The sequence below is a fragment of the Lepidochelys kempii genome, chromosome 2, assembly GCF_965140265.1.
Source record: "Lepidochelys kempii isolate rLepKem1 chromosome 2, rLepKem1.hap2, whole genome shotgun sequence".
In the NCBI taxonomy this organism is placed as follows: Eukaryota; Metazoa; Chordata; order Testudines; family Cheloniidae; genus Lepidochelys; species Lepidochelys kempii.
The window spans coordinates 268,018,159-268,033,330 of record NC_133257.1 but is presented as its reverse complement, the minus strand read 5'-3'; the positions used below and the strand labels follow the sequence as shown (position 1 = coordinate 268,033,330).

Genomic DNA, 15,172 nt, shown 5'->3' with positions numbered 1-15,172 from the left:
AGGGTACTAGATCCCCGCTCTGATCCAGTGGGGCAGTTCCTGTGTTCCTGCTCTCATGTGGCGGAGACCCCAGGCTCGGGCCTCTTGAAACAGACTATCACAGCTTGCCAGGCCCTTAACCAGAGCCCGGGTTGGGGGTTCCCAGTACCAGTGCCCGCAGGCTCCCCGTTTTTAAGGGTTGCCCTGCCCAGGCTGGGCACGGGTTAGCGCCTCCCCCCTGAGCTGGCCCGCGGCCACAGCCGGGAAGGGCGGGGAAAGGGGCTGGGGGCGCAGAGCTGCAGGACACCCCGAAGCCCAGCTGCGGGCGGCGCGGCCCCGGGGCAGGACGCGCCGGGAAGGGGAGGAGGCGGGCGGGCGAAGGGACCGCTCCCGGCAGGCCGGGGCTATGCCGAGCGGGGCCGCCAGGCGTCCCTGTGGCAGGACTCCCGGCCCGTCTCGCCCGCTCCCTGCTCCGGAGCTCGCTTCCCGTCCTCCCGGGGCGCGGCCGGCAGCCCGGCGCCATGGGGCGGGAGAGGTCGCGGGCCGGGGCGCCCCCGGCTCAGGTAGGCCGGGGCTCAGGGCCCGGCTGCGGGGCGTGCGAGTGGGGAGCGGCCCCTGGCCCCGCAGCCACCACAGCGGGGCCTGGAGCCTGCGCCGGGCTCCGGCCGCCTTCCCCGGCCCGCTCCAGCCCCTGGCTCCGGGGGGCGGCGTGGGGGGAGCCCGCGGCCGGGGAAGGGGAAGGGGCAGCCGGCAGCTCCAGCCCGCCGGGCTGGGGAGAGCCGAGCCGCCCGGCAGCTGCCGGGTCGCCCCGCCCCGCGTGCCCGGTCCAGGCCCGGGCGAGCTGCGGGTGTGTCCGGGGAGTCCCAGGGATGGGCTGGCCCCTGGGTCACCGCGGCCGGAGACCCGCCTGCAGGCGACCCCAGCGCAGAGCTCTTCGGAAACCAGCCCGGCTGGGCTGAAACCTGGCCGGGGATGGAGAATCCGCCCGCCCCGCGGGGCTTCATTACCCGTCCCCATTAAAGTCCCAGAGCCTTGGGCCAGCAGGGACCGATCCAGCCCCAGCACGTCCCGGTGTTTTCTAATCATGGTTCCTTTTGTGTGGTGGAATTTGTTAGGTTGTTTTATCCATTTTGGGGGGGCAGGGCGAGTCCTGCCTACCCCCAGTCTATGTGGGTTGGTGGGAGGCCCTAGGGTGGGGGGCGTGTGGGGTCCTGCCCCCAGGGCGGGAGGGGAGGTTGGCTCCTGTCTTTTTTCTGCATTTCTTATCTGCAAATGTCCGTTGATTGCTGTCTAGCTTCCCTTCTTTTCACTTTTCTGTTGATTTTTATATCTAATTGTTGCCTTCACCTTTGAACCGGGATGGGCTGTTAGCCAAAGCTGCCCTCTTGATTTGCGCTACAAGGGGGGGTGAGGTCCTGTCTTTGACTGGACCGGCTTCTGTGGGGGGAGAGAGGAGCTGTACAGAGCTCTTCTTCGGGTCTGGGAAAAGTACTGAAGCGTCGCAGCTAAATACAAGGTGGAAGAGATTGTTTAGCGTAATTAGTTGGGACCATTCAAGGTGGAGTGGCTCGTTAACATATCTGCAGTCAGAGGACAAAAAAGTTTACAGATTGTTGGGTCTCTGTTTGGTCCATGATTTTCCATGGTGGTTCGGTCCCAGTACCTAACAGGGTTATGAATTTAATCTCCCAGGCTCCTCTTTTGAAAGTGTTGTGCAGGTTGCCTTTGAGGACGAGGACGGAGAGGTCGGATGTAGAGTGATCGCTTTGTGAGACATGTTCACCCACCCACAGCTGACAGGGTGTTTTTGACTTTTATCATTTGCCTGTGCGAGGTCATTCAAGAGTGTCGGGACCGTCTGGTGTGACCCACCTGGTTGCTATCGGGGCATTTAGTACACTGGATGAGGTACACCACATGTTGTGATGGGCATGTGTAGGATCCATGGATCTTGAAAGGTGTGTTGTAGGCGGTGTTGAGCATTGTAGCAGTGGAGATATGTCTGCAGGTTTTGCATCTGTTTTGACAGGGTCTGGTGCTGCTTTGAGTTGGTGTGACCAGGTCTGTGGGGAGCTTGCTTCTGATGATGAGCCTGGAGTTGTGGGGGGCTGTTTGGTTGCCAGAAGTGGGGGTTCAGAACAGATTTCTTTCAGGATGGGGTCTCCATTGGGGATGGGTTGTTTGATGATTCCCCATATGGGTTCCAGTGTGGGGTGGTAGGTGACAACTAGGGGTGTATAGTCAGGGGGCTTTATTTCTGTATGGAAGCAGGCTCTCTCGGGGTATGTGGGTGGCCTGTTCCAGGATACAATCTACTTCTCTGGTGGAGTGTCTGTGTTTGGTAAAGGCGGTTTTGAGTGTGTTAAGGTGTGAGTTCTGGATTTTCACCTCCAAGCATAGTCTGTGGTATCTGAGTGCTGAGCTGTAGATAACAGATTTCTTGGTGTGTTTTGGGTGGTGACTGGATCTGTCAGGATAGGTGTGGTGATCCGTGGATTTCTTGTATGTAATTATCTGTAGGGCTCCATTGCTGAAGGTGATCGAGGTGACCAGGAAGTTGATGCTGGTGTGGGAGTGTTCCAAAGAGAGTTTAGTGGACGGGTGGTGGTTGTAGAAGTTGTGGTGAAAATCTATGAGGGAGTTAGTCATCTGTCCAGAGGATGAAAATATCATTGGTGTCTCTCAAATATATCATTGTTTTTGGGGTGCACTTGTCTAGAAATTCTTTTATGTATAAATAGGGTGGCACATTGGGGAGCCATCCTAGCACCCAGGGCTGTTCCCATGCTTTGGACTAAGTGTTTGTTGACTGTAAAGTTGTTAGGGGTGAGGATGAATTGGATGAGTTTGGCGATGTGTTTGGGGTGGATCTCTGAGGGTTGTCCATTGTCTTGCAGATATTTGAGGTTGGCAGCGATACTGTCATTGTGAGGGACGTTGGTGTTAGGGAGGTTGTTAATGTTGCGGCGTTTGTGGAAGAAGCTCGTAGCGTCCTGGAAGAAGCTGGCCCTTTGTGTGGTGTGCGGTTTGAGGATGGCTTCTGTGAGTCCTGATATTCCTTCAGTAGGAGTGCCGTGGCCAGATATGATGGGTCTGCCTGGAGTCCCCTGTTTGTGTGGCTTTGGAAGCATGTAGAAGGTCCCTGGGGTGGGTCGTGGGGGGTCCATTTGTAGGATTTCTCTTTCTTCATTGTGGAATTGCAGCTTTTTGGCCCTCTAATCAACTCTTGTTAAAGAACTCCCCATTTTCAGACACATTTTTCTGTCTGCGTTTTTCCTCCCAGTCAAATTCACTGAAAATTTTCCTCAGCTTTGGGAAATTAGCCCTTCTGAAGCACCATGTATATGTATTACTGGTTGGGACTGTCCTCCGTTTGCCTATATTGAATGTAATCAGGTCATGATCACTGGTCCTGAGGCAACCACAGCTTCCAGGCTAGCGGTTAATTTACCTTTGCCAGCCAGAATGAGGTCCAGAATAGTTACCTCGTGTTGGGGGCAATACCTTTTGGGTTAGAAAAGTAACAATGGCATTTCTGTAGTGTCGAGAAGCGCTTGTCAGACCCGATGCCGTTCGTCGTACTGTACAAACACAGAACAAAAAAATGGTTCCACATCTTTAGAAACTCCTAGTGATGTTTTATTATTGGCTGCATGAGGCCCCCAGCACATCATTCCAAGCAGAAGTCCCTCAGAGCTGCCCAATTTTTCTTTCCCCACATTACAGACAGGTGCCTACGGAGAAACTCCCTCTGTTCCTTGACTTGATAAGGTGGCGTGTACCAGACCCCTCCCTGTGCTTTGTAATTAGCACATTGATCCATATGCGTTCAAGACCCTGAGGTTCTGAGTTATCAAAAACTCTAAAACAGGTGTAGAAATCCCCCTCCCCCCGTTCTTTTAGCCCCGATGTTCATCCTAAACAGGTTACAACCATTCATTTTAACATGCCAGTCTTGCAAATTGTCCCACCAGGCTTTAGTAATTATAGAATCGTAGGACTGGAAGGGACCTCGAGAAGTCATCTAGTCCAGTCCCCTGCACTCAAGGCAGAACTAAGTATTATCTAGACCATCCCTGACAGGGGTTTGTCCAACCTGCTCTTAAAAATCCCCAATGCCGGAAATTCCACAACCTCCCTATGCAATTTATTCCAGTGCCGAACCACCCTGACAGTTAGCAAGTTTTTCCTAGTGTCCAACCTAAATCGCCCTTGCTGCAATTTAAGCCCATTGCTTCTTGTCCTCTCCTCAGAGGTCAAGAAGAACTATTTTTCTCCCTCCTCCGTGTAACAACCTTTTATATACTTGAAAACTGTGATGCCCGTTATATCACATCCCTTCTCATCAGTGAGAACTTCCAATTCCATCTGCTTGTTACCCAGACTCCTACATTAGTATAGAAGCAATGGAAACATTTCTTCCCTTCCTCTCTGTCACATTCATTCAGATTGTTTGTGAGACACGGAGTCTGACCTTCTATCGCCTTTGCCTCCTTAGCACCCTCCCCCTTTATTGTTAGTTTAATGCCCTCCTGGCTGCTCCAGCTAGTCTCCAACTGAGCTTAGCCCCCACCACCTGGGATATGCAGGCCGTCTCCTGCATCTTCCTTTGAGCTAATCAGTTCCTGTGTTCCCTTCCCTCCCACTCCTGCCCTGTCGTATGCTGACGATGTATAATAATTAGGGCCCTACCAAATTACCACAGCCATGAGAAACGCGTCACGGACCGTGAAATCTGGTCTCCCCCTGTGAAATCTGGTCTTTTGTGTCCTTTTACCCTATATTATAGAGATTTCACGGGGGAGACCAGTGCTTCTCAAATTGGGGGTCCTGACCCAAAAGAGAGTTGCAGGGGGGTCACAAGGTTATTTTAGAGGTATTGCGGGATTGCCACCCTTACTTCTGCACTGCGGCTGGCGGCGGCTCTGCCTTCAGAGCTGGGTTTCCGGCCAGCAGCCTCTGCTCTCCGGCTGCCCAGCTCTGAAGGCAGAGCCACCGCCAGCCGCAGCGCAGAAGTAAGCGTCACAGTACTGAAAACCCGCCCCCCCAACTCCTTTTTGGGTCAGGACGCCTACAATAACAACACCTTGAAATTTCAGATTTAAATAGCTGAAATCATGAAATTTACAATGTTTAAAATCCTATGACCATGAAATTGACCAAAATGGACCTTGAATTTGGTAGGGCCCTAATAATAATGTAAGAAAACCCTATCCCCAAATTACAGATCTAAACAAAAAATATTGTGGAAGGTACCTGACACTTTCATGGTTTGCTCTGCTTGTACGTGGAAGTAACTGGTTTGGTGGCAGCTGAAAAGGAGCCGGGGGTTAGAGTGGGGCACACACTGAATATGGGTCAGCAATGGGATGGAGTTGTGAAAAAGGCTAAGAACATTCTGGGGTGTATTAACAGGAGTGTCGTACGTAAGACGCAGGAGGTCATTGTCTTGCTGCTTTCAGCACTGGTGAGGCCTCAGCTGAAGTACTGTGTCCAGTTCTGGGCACCACACTTCAGGAGAGATGTGGCTACAAACACCTGTCAGGGATGGTCTAGCTTTATTTGGTCCTGCCTCAGTACAGGGGGTTGGACTTGATGACTTCTCGAGGTTGCGTCCAGCCCTGCATTGCTATGATTCTATTATTGTGCGCTCCTTTCCCTGTTCATGTTTGTCTTGCCCACTTACGTTGTCAGCTCTTTGGGGCCGGGACTGTTCCCTAGTCTGTGTGTGTGAAGCACCGAGTGCAGTGGGGCTCTGAGCTTGACTGGGGCCTCTGGGCACTACTGAAATGCATGAATTAGATAATAAAAGCCCCGGGTGCAGGGCCTGAGCAGCATGTCTGAGTGGAGGCTGGACTCAGGCCTGGCTTCCCTGTTAATAGCCCAGGATAGTATATGCACCATCCGAATAAGACATGAGAGAGCTCTGAACAGGCCTCGGATAGTGTCAGTCAGCCCAGTGAGCCCTGAGAAAGCAAAGGGTGCCTCCTGTTCCCTTCCAGGACCTTGACGTTACACCCATGTGAGGTGGGCTGCCCTTAGGACAGGTGTCTGCTGTCAGGCGGGTGCCCACAGGTGTGACCCTCCTGCCGGGCTGAGTCTGGGGCGGCAGGAGGTGGAAGCAGCAAGGGCTGAGCATGGAATGCTTGTCATTGCAGGGCCGGGTGATGTTTGAGGAGGTGGCTGTCTGGTTTTCCCGGGAGGAGTGGGAGATGCTGGCAGACTGGCAGAAGGAGCTGTACCGGGCCGTGATGCTGGAGAACTATGAGAATCTGTTTCTTCTAGGTAACAAGTGACTTGGGCTGGAGGATATGGGATTTTGGAGGCATGTTCACTGCTTCAGACACACTCAGAATCCCTTCAATAAGCATTTGAAATATCCTGGGATGGCCTGAAATAGCCTGTGCCCTTTGTAACACTCACTCAAGTGTTAGCCAAGCAGCCACTCTGCTTGCCAAAGCAGGAATCAGTTCTGCTGCAGGGAGCTGGCCAGCAGCCAGGAGAGAGCCCTAGCCCCAACCAAGCTAGCCTGGCTAGCGCTCACTTTGCTGCCGATTGGTTTGGTGACCTCCAAATATGCAGGGATCCACAGATGTTTCACAGATCCCAAGACTGGTTTTCCCCTCCCTGTACGTTAACCCTTTGTAGGGGGCACCATCAGTAATCAGCGATGCACTTCCAACCCTGATGATCAGTGAGACTTTTGAAGCCGTTTCTGCAGTACAAGAGTAGAAACTGATGTTTCCCTTCAGTGAAAGTTAAAACCAGCTTCACATTTAGAGCCCCAAAATCAGGCAGACAAGTGAGCTCTGCAGGTGCCAGGGACTGGCTCTGTCCAAATGCGATTTTCTCTCTAAATAAACAGGCCATGCAGATGCCAAACCTGAGATGATAACCAAGCTTGAACGAGGGGAAGAGCTGTGTGTCGGGGACCAGCAGGCCCCGGAGGGGAGAGAAATTCTTCCAAGTGCTTCCAGGGGTGAGTATTCCCAATGACTGCTTATACCCAGCTCTGTCAGCCCTGCTAGCTCAGCCTGGGACTTTCCCTGAGCTACAATATCAGGATTTGGGCTGTTGAAGTTAATGCAAGGTTTGCCTGCGTTGAGACAGACCAGAACCTGAGAAGTGGATCCAGAGCGCAGCCCGTTATAAACTGGGAGTTTTCATCAAGATTAGTGCAGTAAAAGCAGCATTCTATAAATGAACCTCTGCCCCTTGTAGGACCTTGGTACCTAAACACCATGGAGACTGGCTGGGGTAACAGTCTTTTCCTACTGCCTGCTAACGTGGTTCGTCTAGTAGCTTGGGTGGGAGACGTTAGGTAGCAGTGCTAACAGCTCGGGGTTCACACCTGACTGAAGATGCATAATAGAGTGGGTGGGGTTGCTGCAGTTGAACAGAATATCATTGGTTTTTTCCCTGTTGCCATTTAAAAAATAACTAGGAAATTTCATTACAAAATCCATGTTAAAATAGCGTTATTTGGGTTACAGAGTCAGACACTCCAAAGCTAGGAAATGCCAAATTTATGTTTACCCGTGCAACTTAAATTCAGCCCCTTTTGTATCATTAAGATCTTTAATTACATGATCACATATTGGTTTTGCACAGGACCCTGGCCTTATTCAGTGCACAGGACATCTGTCAATCTGAATTTTCCAACATTCTGATGCTTGGCTTTGCCACCTAAATAACGTTCCTTTAATGCAGTTGTTCTGCATGGAATATGTATGAATTTTACCTTGAGAGTGTCTGTAACTTGACCTTTCACAGTGGTTAGACAGTTAATTCCCACCTCATCATGATACAGATTTCTAATATGAAGCCTATCATCTGTGCAGAATTTCTCTGTAATTTTCCATCGGCAAATTGGTCCAGGAAGAAAACTAAAAGGGAGTCGGACCTGGAAGAATGTCATAGAAGTCCAGATGTTCAAGGGACCTCATCAAAAAAGTTCAAAGAGAAAGTTTTGTGCAAACAAACCAGAAGATCCAGCAAACTCACCAGTGACCCTGATCTCCAGAGCTGCGGCACAAAAGAGAAGCTGCTGAAATGTACGGAGTGTGGGAAAAGCTTCACCAGGAGGCAGAATCTGAGCACGCACAAGAGAATCCACACTGGAGAGAGACCTTACGAGTGCAGCGAATGTGGGAAGAGGTTCAGCCGCATGCAGCACCTTGTGTCACACCAGCGAATCCACACAGGAGAGCGACCGTACGAGTGCACCGAGTGCGGGAAGAGCTTCAGCCAGAAGTCCAACCTTCTCACGCACCAGACCATCCACACGGGGGAGAGGCCCTTTAAATGCACGGAATGTGGGAAAAGGTTCAGCCAGAGAGTCTACCTGACCCAGCACCAGAAAACCCACACGGGAGAGAAGCCGCATAAATGCATGGAGTGCGGGAAGAGTTTCATCCAGAGGAAGGTGCTCTTGACGCACCAGAAAAGTCATGCCGGGGAGGGAGGGCCGTACCTATGTCCCGACTGTGGGAAATGCTTCACCACACGGCCAGGACTGAGGTATCACCAGAGAATCCACACCGGGGAGCGACCATACCCCTGTGCCCTGTGCGGGAAAGGTTTCGCCACCAATTCCCGCCTGAAATATCATCAGCGGATCCATTCGGGAGAGAGGCCTTATCAGTGCAGCGACTGTGACAAACGCTTCCGGCACAAGTCAGCTCTGGCCTCCCACCAGGGCATCCACACCGGCGAGAGGCCTTACAAATGCACCGAGTGCGGGAGCAGCTTCCGCCGCCGGAACGGGCTTGTCAAGCACCAGAGGATCCACACGGGGGAGCGACCCTACCCATGCGCGGAGTGCGGGAAGAGCTTCAGCACGAGGAGCACACTCACCGATCATCAGAGGACCCACACCGGGGAGAGACCCTACAACTGCAGCCACTGCGGGAAAAGCTTCAACCGGCTCTCGCAGCGCCGGAAACACCAGAGAATCCACACGAAAAAGCGACCGGAATGTGCCGAGTGTGGGAAAAGTTTCCGGAGTGAGAAGGAGCTCGCCACGCACCAGAGGGTCCACACTGGAGAGAAGCCATACCAGTGTCCCCAGTGCCAGAGGCTCTACCATCGGAAGAACGAACTGGCCAAGCACCTGAAAAGCCATGTGGGGATGAAGCCATAACCTCGGGCTTATGGAAGGTGGGTGTGGACAGACCCACACCAGACACGTACCAGCCCTCCAGGCTGAGCACTGCTCCATTCCAGGAGTGTCTCGAGGAGACGTATCTGTGAGTTAGGAATGTGGGGAGGGAGAGGGAGTGGTCTTGCGAGGGCAGGGTGTGGTCAGGGAAGTATCTCCCTACTGCTGTCCCTGTTCAGGGCCTGAGCCAGGATTCCAAGGGGCAGGCGGGGCTGGAAAACCCTCTTTCACCAGACCCACAGAGCAAGGCAGTCCGGGAATTGTAGGCTCCAGAGAGGCCAGGACTGTAATAGGCCTGTTGAGAAAGGGCTGGGTTGGGGTATATAAGAATCTACCTTCCCTCAAATGCAGGAGAGACTCAGAGGGAGCCAGGAGGGGTCTCTGAGAAGAAGGGGCAGCTTATCTATCGTTTGGTTTGGTTTGCTCATTTTACAGAGACAGAACTTTTGATTTAGGGGTTGTCTACACACAAGTTTACACCAATTTAGGTAAGTCAGAACAAACCCCTGTGTGGACACTCTTACTTCAGTTTATTTGAGCATAGATTAAATCTGTTCCTGGCCAATTTAACATAAATGAAGTAAACCTGGTTTAAAGAGAGAGAAAAGTGTTCACATGGTTTTTTAGACCTTTTAATTAAAGAGGATCAATATCAGACCCTCTGTCAAACTGGTGCAACTGAGCATGTAAATGTTTGGGATTTGAAATGACTGTGGGACATCCCCTACCTCAAGGGGGACTGTCCTAATTCCAGAAAGATCGGGGAATGAAAAGCCCTGAACCGCAGATTGGGGTAAGGGAAAGGTGTTTTGTTTTAGAGGGGGCCATGGCCATGGCTCCTTGTTTGGTTTAGCGGGGTAACTGTGTGATAGCAGTGCCCCAGCTCTGGCCTCCTGTGGCTCTGCTAAAGTTAAGGCGGAGAACTCCTTTCTCTTTAAATGTTGGCTCTTCTGAGTGCTGTAACTTGAATTGCTTGGAAAGATACATATGGAACCAGGTGGGGAAAGTTTCCCTCCGAAGTCAAATCTTGCACAGCCCCTGAAAATTCCCACAAGAAATGGCTGCTTTGTAATAAACATGCTGTGGTTCAACCACAAAATACAGGCTTGGTGCAGGAATTACGGGGTGGGGTTCTGTGGCCTGGCTGTGCAGGAGGCCAGACTAGATGATCACAAGGGTCCCCTGTGGCCTTAAAATCCACGACTATACCTTTAGCTGTGTGGTTTGTGCAGAAGGAGGAGAACCCTGAGTAACTGTCTGTAGCACACAGACCCCTGCAATAGCCACAGTGCCAGGCCTTGCAGTGGGTGGGACAGGCAGCCTCCACCTGCCAAACCTCATATAGCAGGGCTACCGAATCAAGGCCTAATACTGCACTGGATGCAAAGTCAGAGTGTCAGGCTAGGGAGCTCCCCAGATTGCAGGTAGAAGCCAGGGATGCTGAATATCCGTAACTGAGCGTGTCAGCAGCTGGAACGGAGAGTGGGGAGGAAAAATCAAACCGCAGAGCACAATGGGGTTGGCAATTGCAGCTGTTGAGAACCTGCTTTCGGAACAAGCTGTGTGCTAAGCAGTTGCATGGAAAACAGCCAGGTCTGTAATATTCAGCTGGCTGGGGTCCTAGGGATGCTCTGGTCTCTGGCTGTAAAACAAAATGTCCTAGAGCGAAATGGGAGAGCTACAGAGACAAAGAGTTGCTCCCAGCAACAGCTCAGGGGAAGTGAGATCAGACCACCGATGTGCATAAGAACGGACACACTGAGTCAGACCAAAGTATCCATCTAGCCCAGTATCCTGTCTTCTGACAGTGGCCAGTGTCAGGTGCCCCAGAGGGAATGAACAGAACAGATAATCACCAAGTGATCCATTCCTTGTTGCCCATTCCCAGCTTCTGGCAAACAGAGGCTAAGGACACCATCTCTGCCCATCCTGGCTAATAGCTGTTGATGGACCTATCCTCCAGGAATTTATCTAGTTCTTTTTTGAACCCTGCAGAGTGAAGGGATTGTGTTATTATTTTGTAGGGTACCATGTTGACTGGTAAAGATCGTAGAGATGCTGGGGGCATCCATGCCCACAAGCCCCTGAAGATGCAGACACTTGGCCCTTCTTGTATTGAGCAGTGTAACTTACCTATGGCTGTGGGGGCTGCTCCTCTGTGTTCTGCAGGGAGGCACGGGAGATGAGTACACTTGGTGCCTCTCTTCCCCAGCTGAGAAAAATCACCCCGACTCCCCCTAGCACCCAAACACCTTGCTGACCCCATCTCCCTACATGGAGTCTCTCCATGCAAAGCCAATTGCTTCCTGGCCGGCCCAAGGGAGCCACCTTCTGCTGGGTCCCAGCCTGAAGACACGCTCAGGATCGGGTGGCAGGACGGTGGTTCAGGGCAAGGCAGGAGGGTGGAATCCTACTAGGGAGGGAGGTTTTGCTGAGACTCCCACCCGCATTTCCCAGCAGCCGGGAATCCTCCCACTCCCTGCTCCAGCATGGCAGTCCCAGCCTTTAACATAAGAATGGCCATACTGGGTCAGACCAAAGGTCCATCTAGCCCAGTATCCTGTCTCTGACAGCGGCCAGTGCCAGGTGCCCCAGAGGGAATGAACAGAACAGGTCATCATCAAGTGATCCATCCCATCGTCCATTTCCAGCTTCTGGGAAACAGAAGCTAGCGACACCATCCTGCCCATCCTAGCCATTGATGGACCTATCCTCCATGAATTTATCTAGTTCTTTTTTGAACCCTGTTATAGTCTTGGACATCACAACATCCTCTGGCAAGGAGTTCCACAGGTTGTATGAAGAAATACTTCCTTTTATTTGTTTTAAACCTGCTGCCTATTAATTTCATTTGGTCAACTTTGTCAACTCATCCACCAATATTAACCATTTCCCTGGTGCCAGCCTCGTTTCCAAGGGTTACAGTGTGTTCTTCTGATCTGCTCAGTGGCTGCTCATTAGATACAGCAATGCTATGACTGATATCCGGGTGTCTCACAGTGAAGGGGAGCCAGGTCCGGGTATAAAGCTCGCCTGGAAAAGGCTGTTTCTGCAGCTCTGCTGCTGTGTCCCTCTGTGACTGGGCAAGTCACTTCCCGTCTCGCTCCGTTTCACCTCTGAAATAGGGACTCTCGCGCTGACTTAGTGCAGAGGCTTCTGTGGGGGATAAAGTTTGTCCGATGCCTGGGAAGAGGCCAAGCGTTAAAGAGCTCTGATAATGAAACAAGTTCAGCTGTTCTAACTGGAGGCAAGAGGATGAACGTGAACTTGGACCAGGCAGCTGTAGAGGAGCTAAATATTTACTACTATTAAGCTTCTCTCGCTTTCTTTGCTGGGCGTTTGGTTTTGCTCCACCACGAGGCTGGAGCCTGAGGTTGCTGAGTGGAAAGCCTCGAAATGCATTTCCCTTTGAGGATCAAAATGTGCCCGCAGTTGGTAGGTCAAAATCAGCTCCCACCGCCCTCCGAAAGCACCTGCCAGACAGCTAAGAATTGAAGAGCTGTGCGTGGCTGGAAAGCTTGTCTCCCCAATAGCAGCTGGTCCAACAAAAGATATTACCTCCCCGCCCTTGTCTCTCTAATCTCCTGGGACCAACACAGCTACAACAACCCTGCCATCAAGGCAGTTCTGTTCTATATACAGGGACAGCACTGGGGGGGGCTAGTGTCAACCCAAAATTTGCCTTAGCCCTCCCAGAGACACCCCTCCCAGAGCTGGGCGCCCAGCCAGCAGCTGCCACCATCTCTGGCCACCCAGCTCCCGCCGCCAGGGCAGTCTCCCCTTCTGTGAGAAGCTGATCCATGGCTAGCATGGCACTGGGAGAGCTTGCCCAATGCTAGAAGTGGGCATTCCCAGGTCGGTCTCTGCTGAGCGGGGAGGCTGAAGGGGGCCTCTGGCTCAGGAGTGGGAGCTGCAGCTGCTTCTGTACTGAACAAGCACTCGGGCTCCTGAGGGCTTGAGTTAAAGACACACTCACACCACACACAGTCTCCCTCTCAGACAGTCTCCCGTACGCACTCCCCCAACACACACACTTTCTCCCTCCCTCCCTCCCTCTCTCTCACACACACACACTCCCTGCAACACACACCGTTTCTCTCGCCCTCACACCCTTGTATTGTTGTTACTTCTTGGTACTTCCTGTCGAAATGCGCAAGGCACATATATTCTCTGTCCGTTTATCTGTCAGAGTTCGTTAAGGATCACAGTGCTGTTATTTTAGTTTTTGGACTGGTCTGTGCATTTCCTAATTTTATTTCTCTCTTATGCTTAAGTTTAATTCTTTGAGTAGTGAGTGCTAAAATGCCTAGCTTGTCCTGGCTGGAGTAATTATCATGGTTACATATTGTGCTTTGCCATTTATTATTTGAAGCGGTACAGTCAAATAACAGTATCCGTCGAGAATGTAAATTTAGCTTGTAGTCACCTTAGCAATGCCAGTTTTAAAAAAAAAAGCTGAACACAGAATTTCAGACACTAAGCAGATGAAGGTGGCTTATTTTCAAATTGTATTTTTATTATATCTGTAAAATAATTTAATACGTATGAAAATAAATGCTACTAATAGTAAGGACAGAGTCAAATGTTAGTGAGTCACGGACATGATTGTGCTCGGTAAATGTAAATGCTGAATTTATCCAAAAAATAAATTCCTGTTAATAAAAGAGAAACTTAACCACATGTTAAAATTATGTAAATATGTTTATAGTGGAGTGAGAAACAATTGACTAAAATAGAGGAGATAATGGCAGTAACACGGAGTGAGTCTGTTAGAGAAAGTAAGCAGATTTTAAGCAAATTTTATTTATTTTTATTTATCTCTACTATCGATAGTGTACAAAGTAACAAACGTGTGTTTCTGAGACCTGTGTTAAGGCTCCAAAATTGACACCTCAAGGTTTGCGATTGGGAATATCTTGCTGTATTATCTCCTGATTGTTTTAAACTCACATATAAACTTAAAATGTGGCTTTAATTGGTGTTTGTATATATATTTTCTTTCTTTATATAGGAATTAGATGCAGGGCTCCTGTCAGCTAATTTCTAATTATGATCTGCAAAAAAACCTACAGTTTTCAGGTGCCTAAGTAGCCCTTGGAATCATGGTTAAAGTTGTGAGACACCCCCCCTCCCCCGCAAAATCTGAAGTGGTGCCCCTGTGAGGAGGGCCATGCAGGTTTGTGGAATTTAGGGAAAAAGGTACAAAATTTGGGGATTCGCATAAAGTTACGGGATGGTGAACACTGCGTTATGGGAAGTTGATCCCATGCTCCCAATCACCTCTGTGTTACCCATTTGGGCCCCAGCATGTGTTCCCAAAATACAGTGCAGTGGACGGTGGTGAGTTGCACAGTGAGATATGTACCCACGATGCACCGCACTCTGAATCAAAACAAGCGCTCCTGGTGCGTACGCTCACCGCTGACACAGGGAGTCAAGTAGGAGAGCACTTCAGTCTCCCTGGACACTCAATAACAGACTTAAAAGTGGCCGTTCTTCAACAAAAAAACTTCAAAACCAGACTTCAACGAGAAACGGCTGAACTGGAATTAAATTGCAAACTGGACACCATCAAATTAGGCCTGAATAAAGACTGGGAGTCACTGGGTCACTTCAAAAAAATAATTTCCCCTTTGTTGACACTCACACATTCTTGTTAACTGTTAAGAATGGGTCACATGCACCCTAATTGAATTGGCCTCGTTAGCACTGACCTCCCACTTGGTAAGGCAACTCCCATCTTTTCATGTGCTATATATTTATACCTGCCTACTGTGTTTTCCACTCCATGCATCTGATAAAGTGAACTGTAGCTCACGAAAGCTTATGCCCAAATAAATTTGTTAGTCTCTAAGTTGCCACAAGGACTCCTCGTTTTTGCTGATACAGACTCACACGGCTGCCACTCTGAATACTAACTGGCAACTGTATGCTGACATAACTTGAGTTAACATAAGTTTGTAGTGTAGATATGGCCTTGGATATATGAATTGTGCGGGAGAGGTAACAGCAAAAGTATGAGGGGTTTAGGCT

The 15,172-nt window shown here is 50.6% G+C and overlaps 2 protein-coding genes across 3 annotated transcripts in view; both read left to right on the top strand.

Annotated features, from left to right (window-relative positions):
• Positions 1–14,993, top strand: part of LOC140905808 (uncharacterized) — a 45,011-nt gene extending 30,018 nt beyond the window's left edge. Inside the window, exon 5 of the mRNA XM_073329315.1 lies at positions 8,019–14,993. Coding sequence (XP_073185416.1) covers positions 8,019–9,121 — 1,103 coding nt within the window. The 3' untranslated portion in view covers positions 9,122–14,993. The remainder of the gene's footprint in view (positions 1–8,018) is intronic.
• Positions 293–8,116, top strand: LOC140905805 (zinc finger protein 566-like). 2 transcript variants are annotated; one of them, XM_073329312.1, is made up of 4 exons: positions 293–542; positions 6,138–6,264; positions 6,845–6,958; positions 7,790–7,915. In XM_073329312.1, exons 1-4 carry the CDS (start codon positions 501–503, stop codon positions 7,795–7,797), a joined length of 291 nt encoding a protein of 96 aa, XP_073185413.1. In that variant the 5' UTR covers positions 293–500; the 3' UTR covers positions 7,798–7,915. The 2 variants fall into 2 exon arrangements, with proteins under 2 accessions (XP_073185413.1, XP_073185412.1); XM_073329311.1 differs by having other exon boundaries at positions 299–542; positions 7,858–8,116.
• Positions 14,994–15,172: the final 179 nt, after the last annotated feature.

Coding starts and splice junctions, on each gene's coding strand:
- LOC140905805 (XM_073329311.1), top strand. CDS start 501: ATGGGGCGGGAGAGGTCGCGGGCCGGGGCGCCCCCGGCTCAG. Junction 6,265..6,844: donor TGAGAATCTGTTTCTTCTAG/GTAACAAGTGAC, acceptor CTAAATAAACAG/GCCATGCAGATGCCAAACCT. Junction 6,959..7,857: donor TCTTCCAAGTGCTTCCAGGG/GTGAGTATTCCC, acceptor AAATTGGTCCAG/GAAGAAAACTAAAAGGGAGT.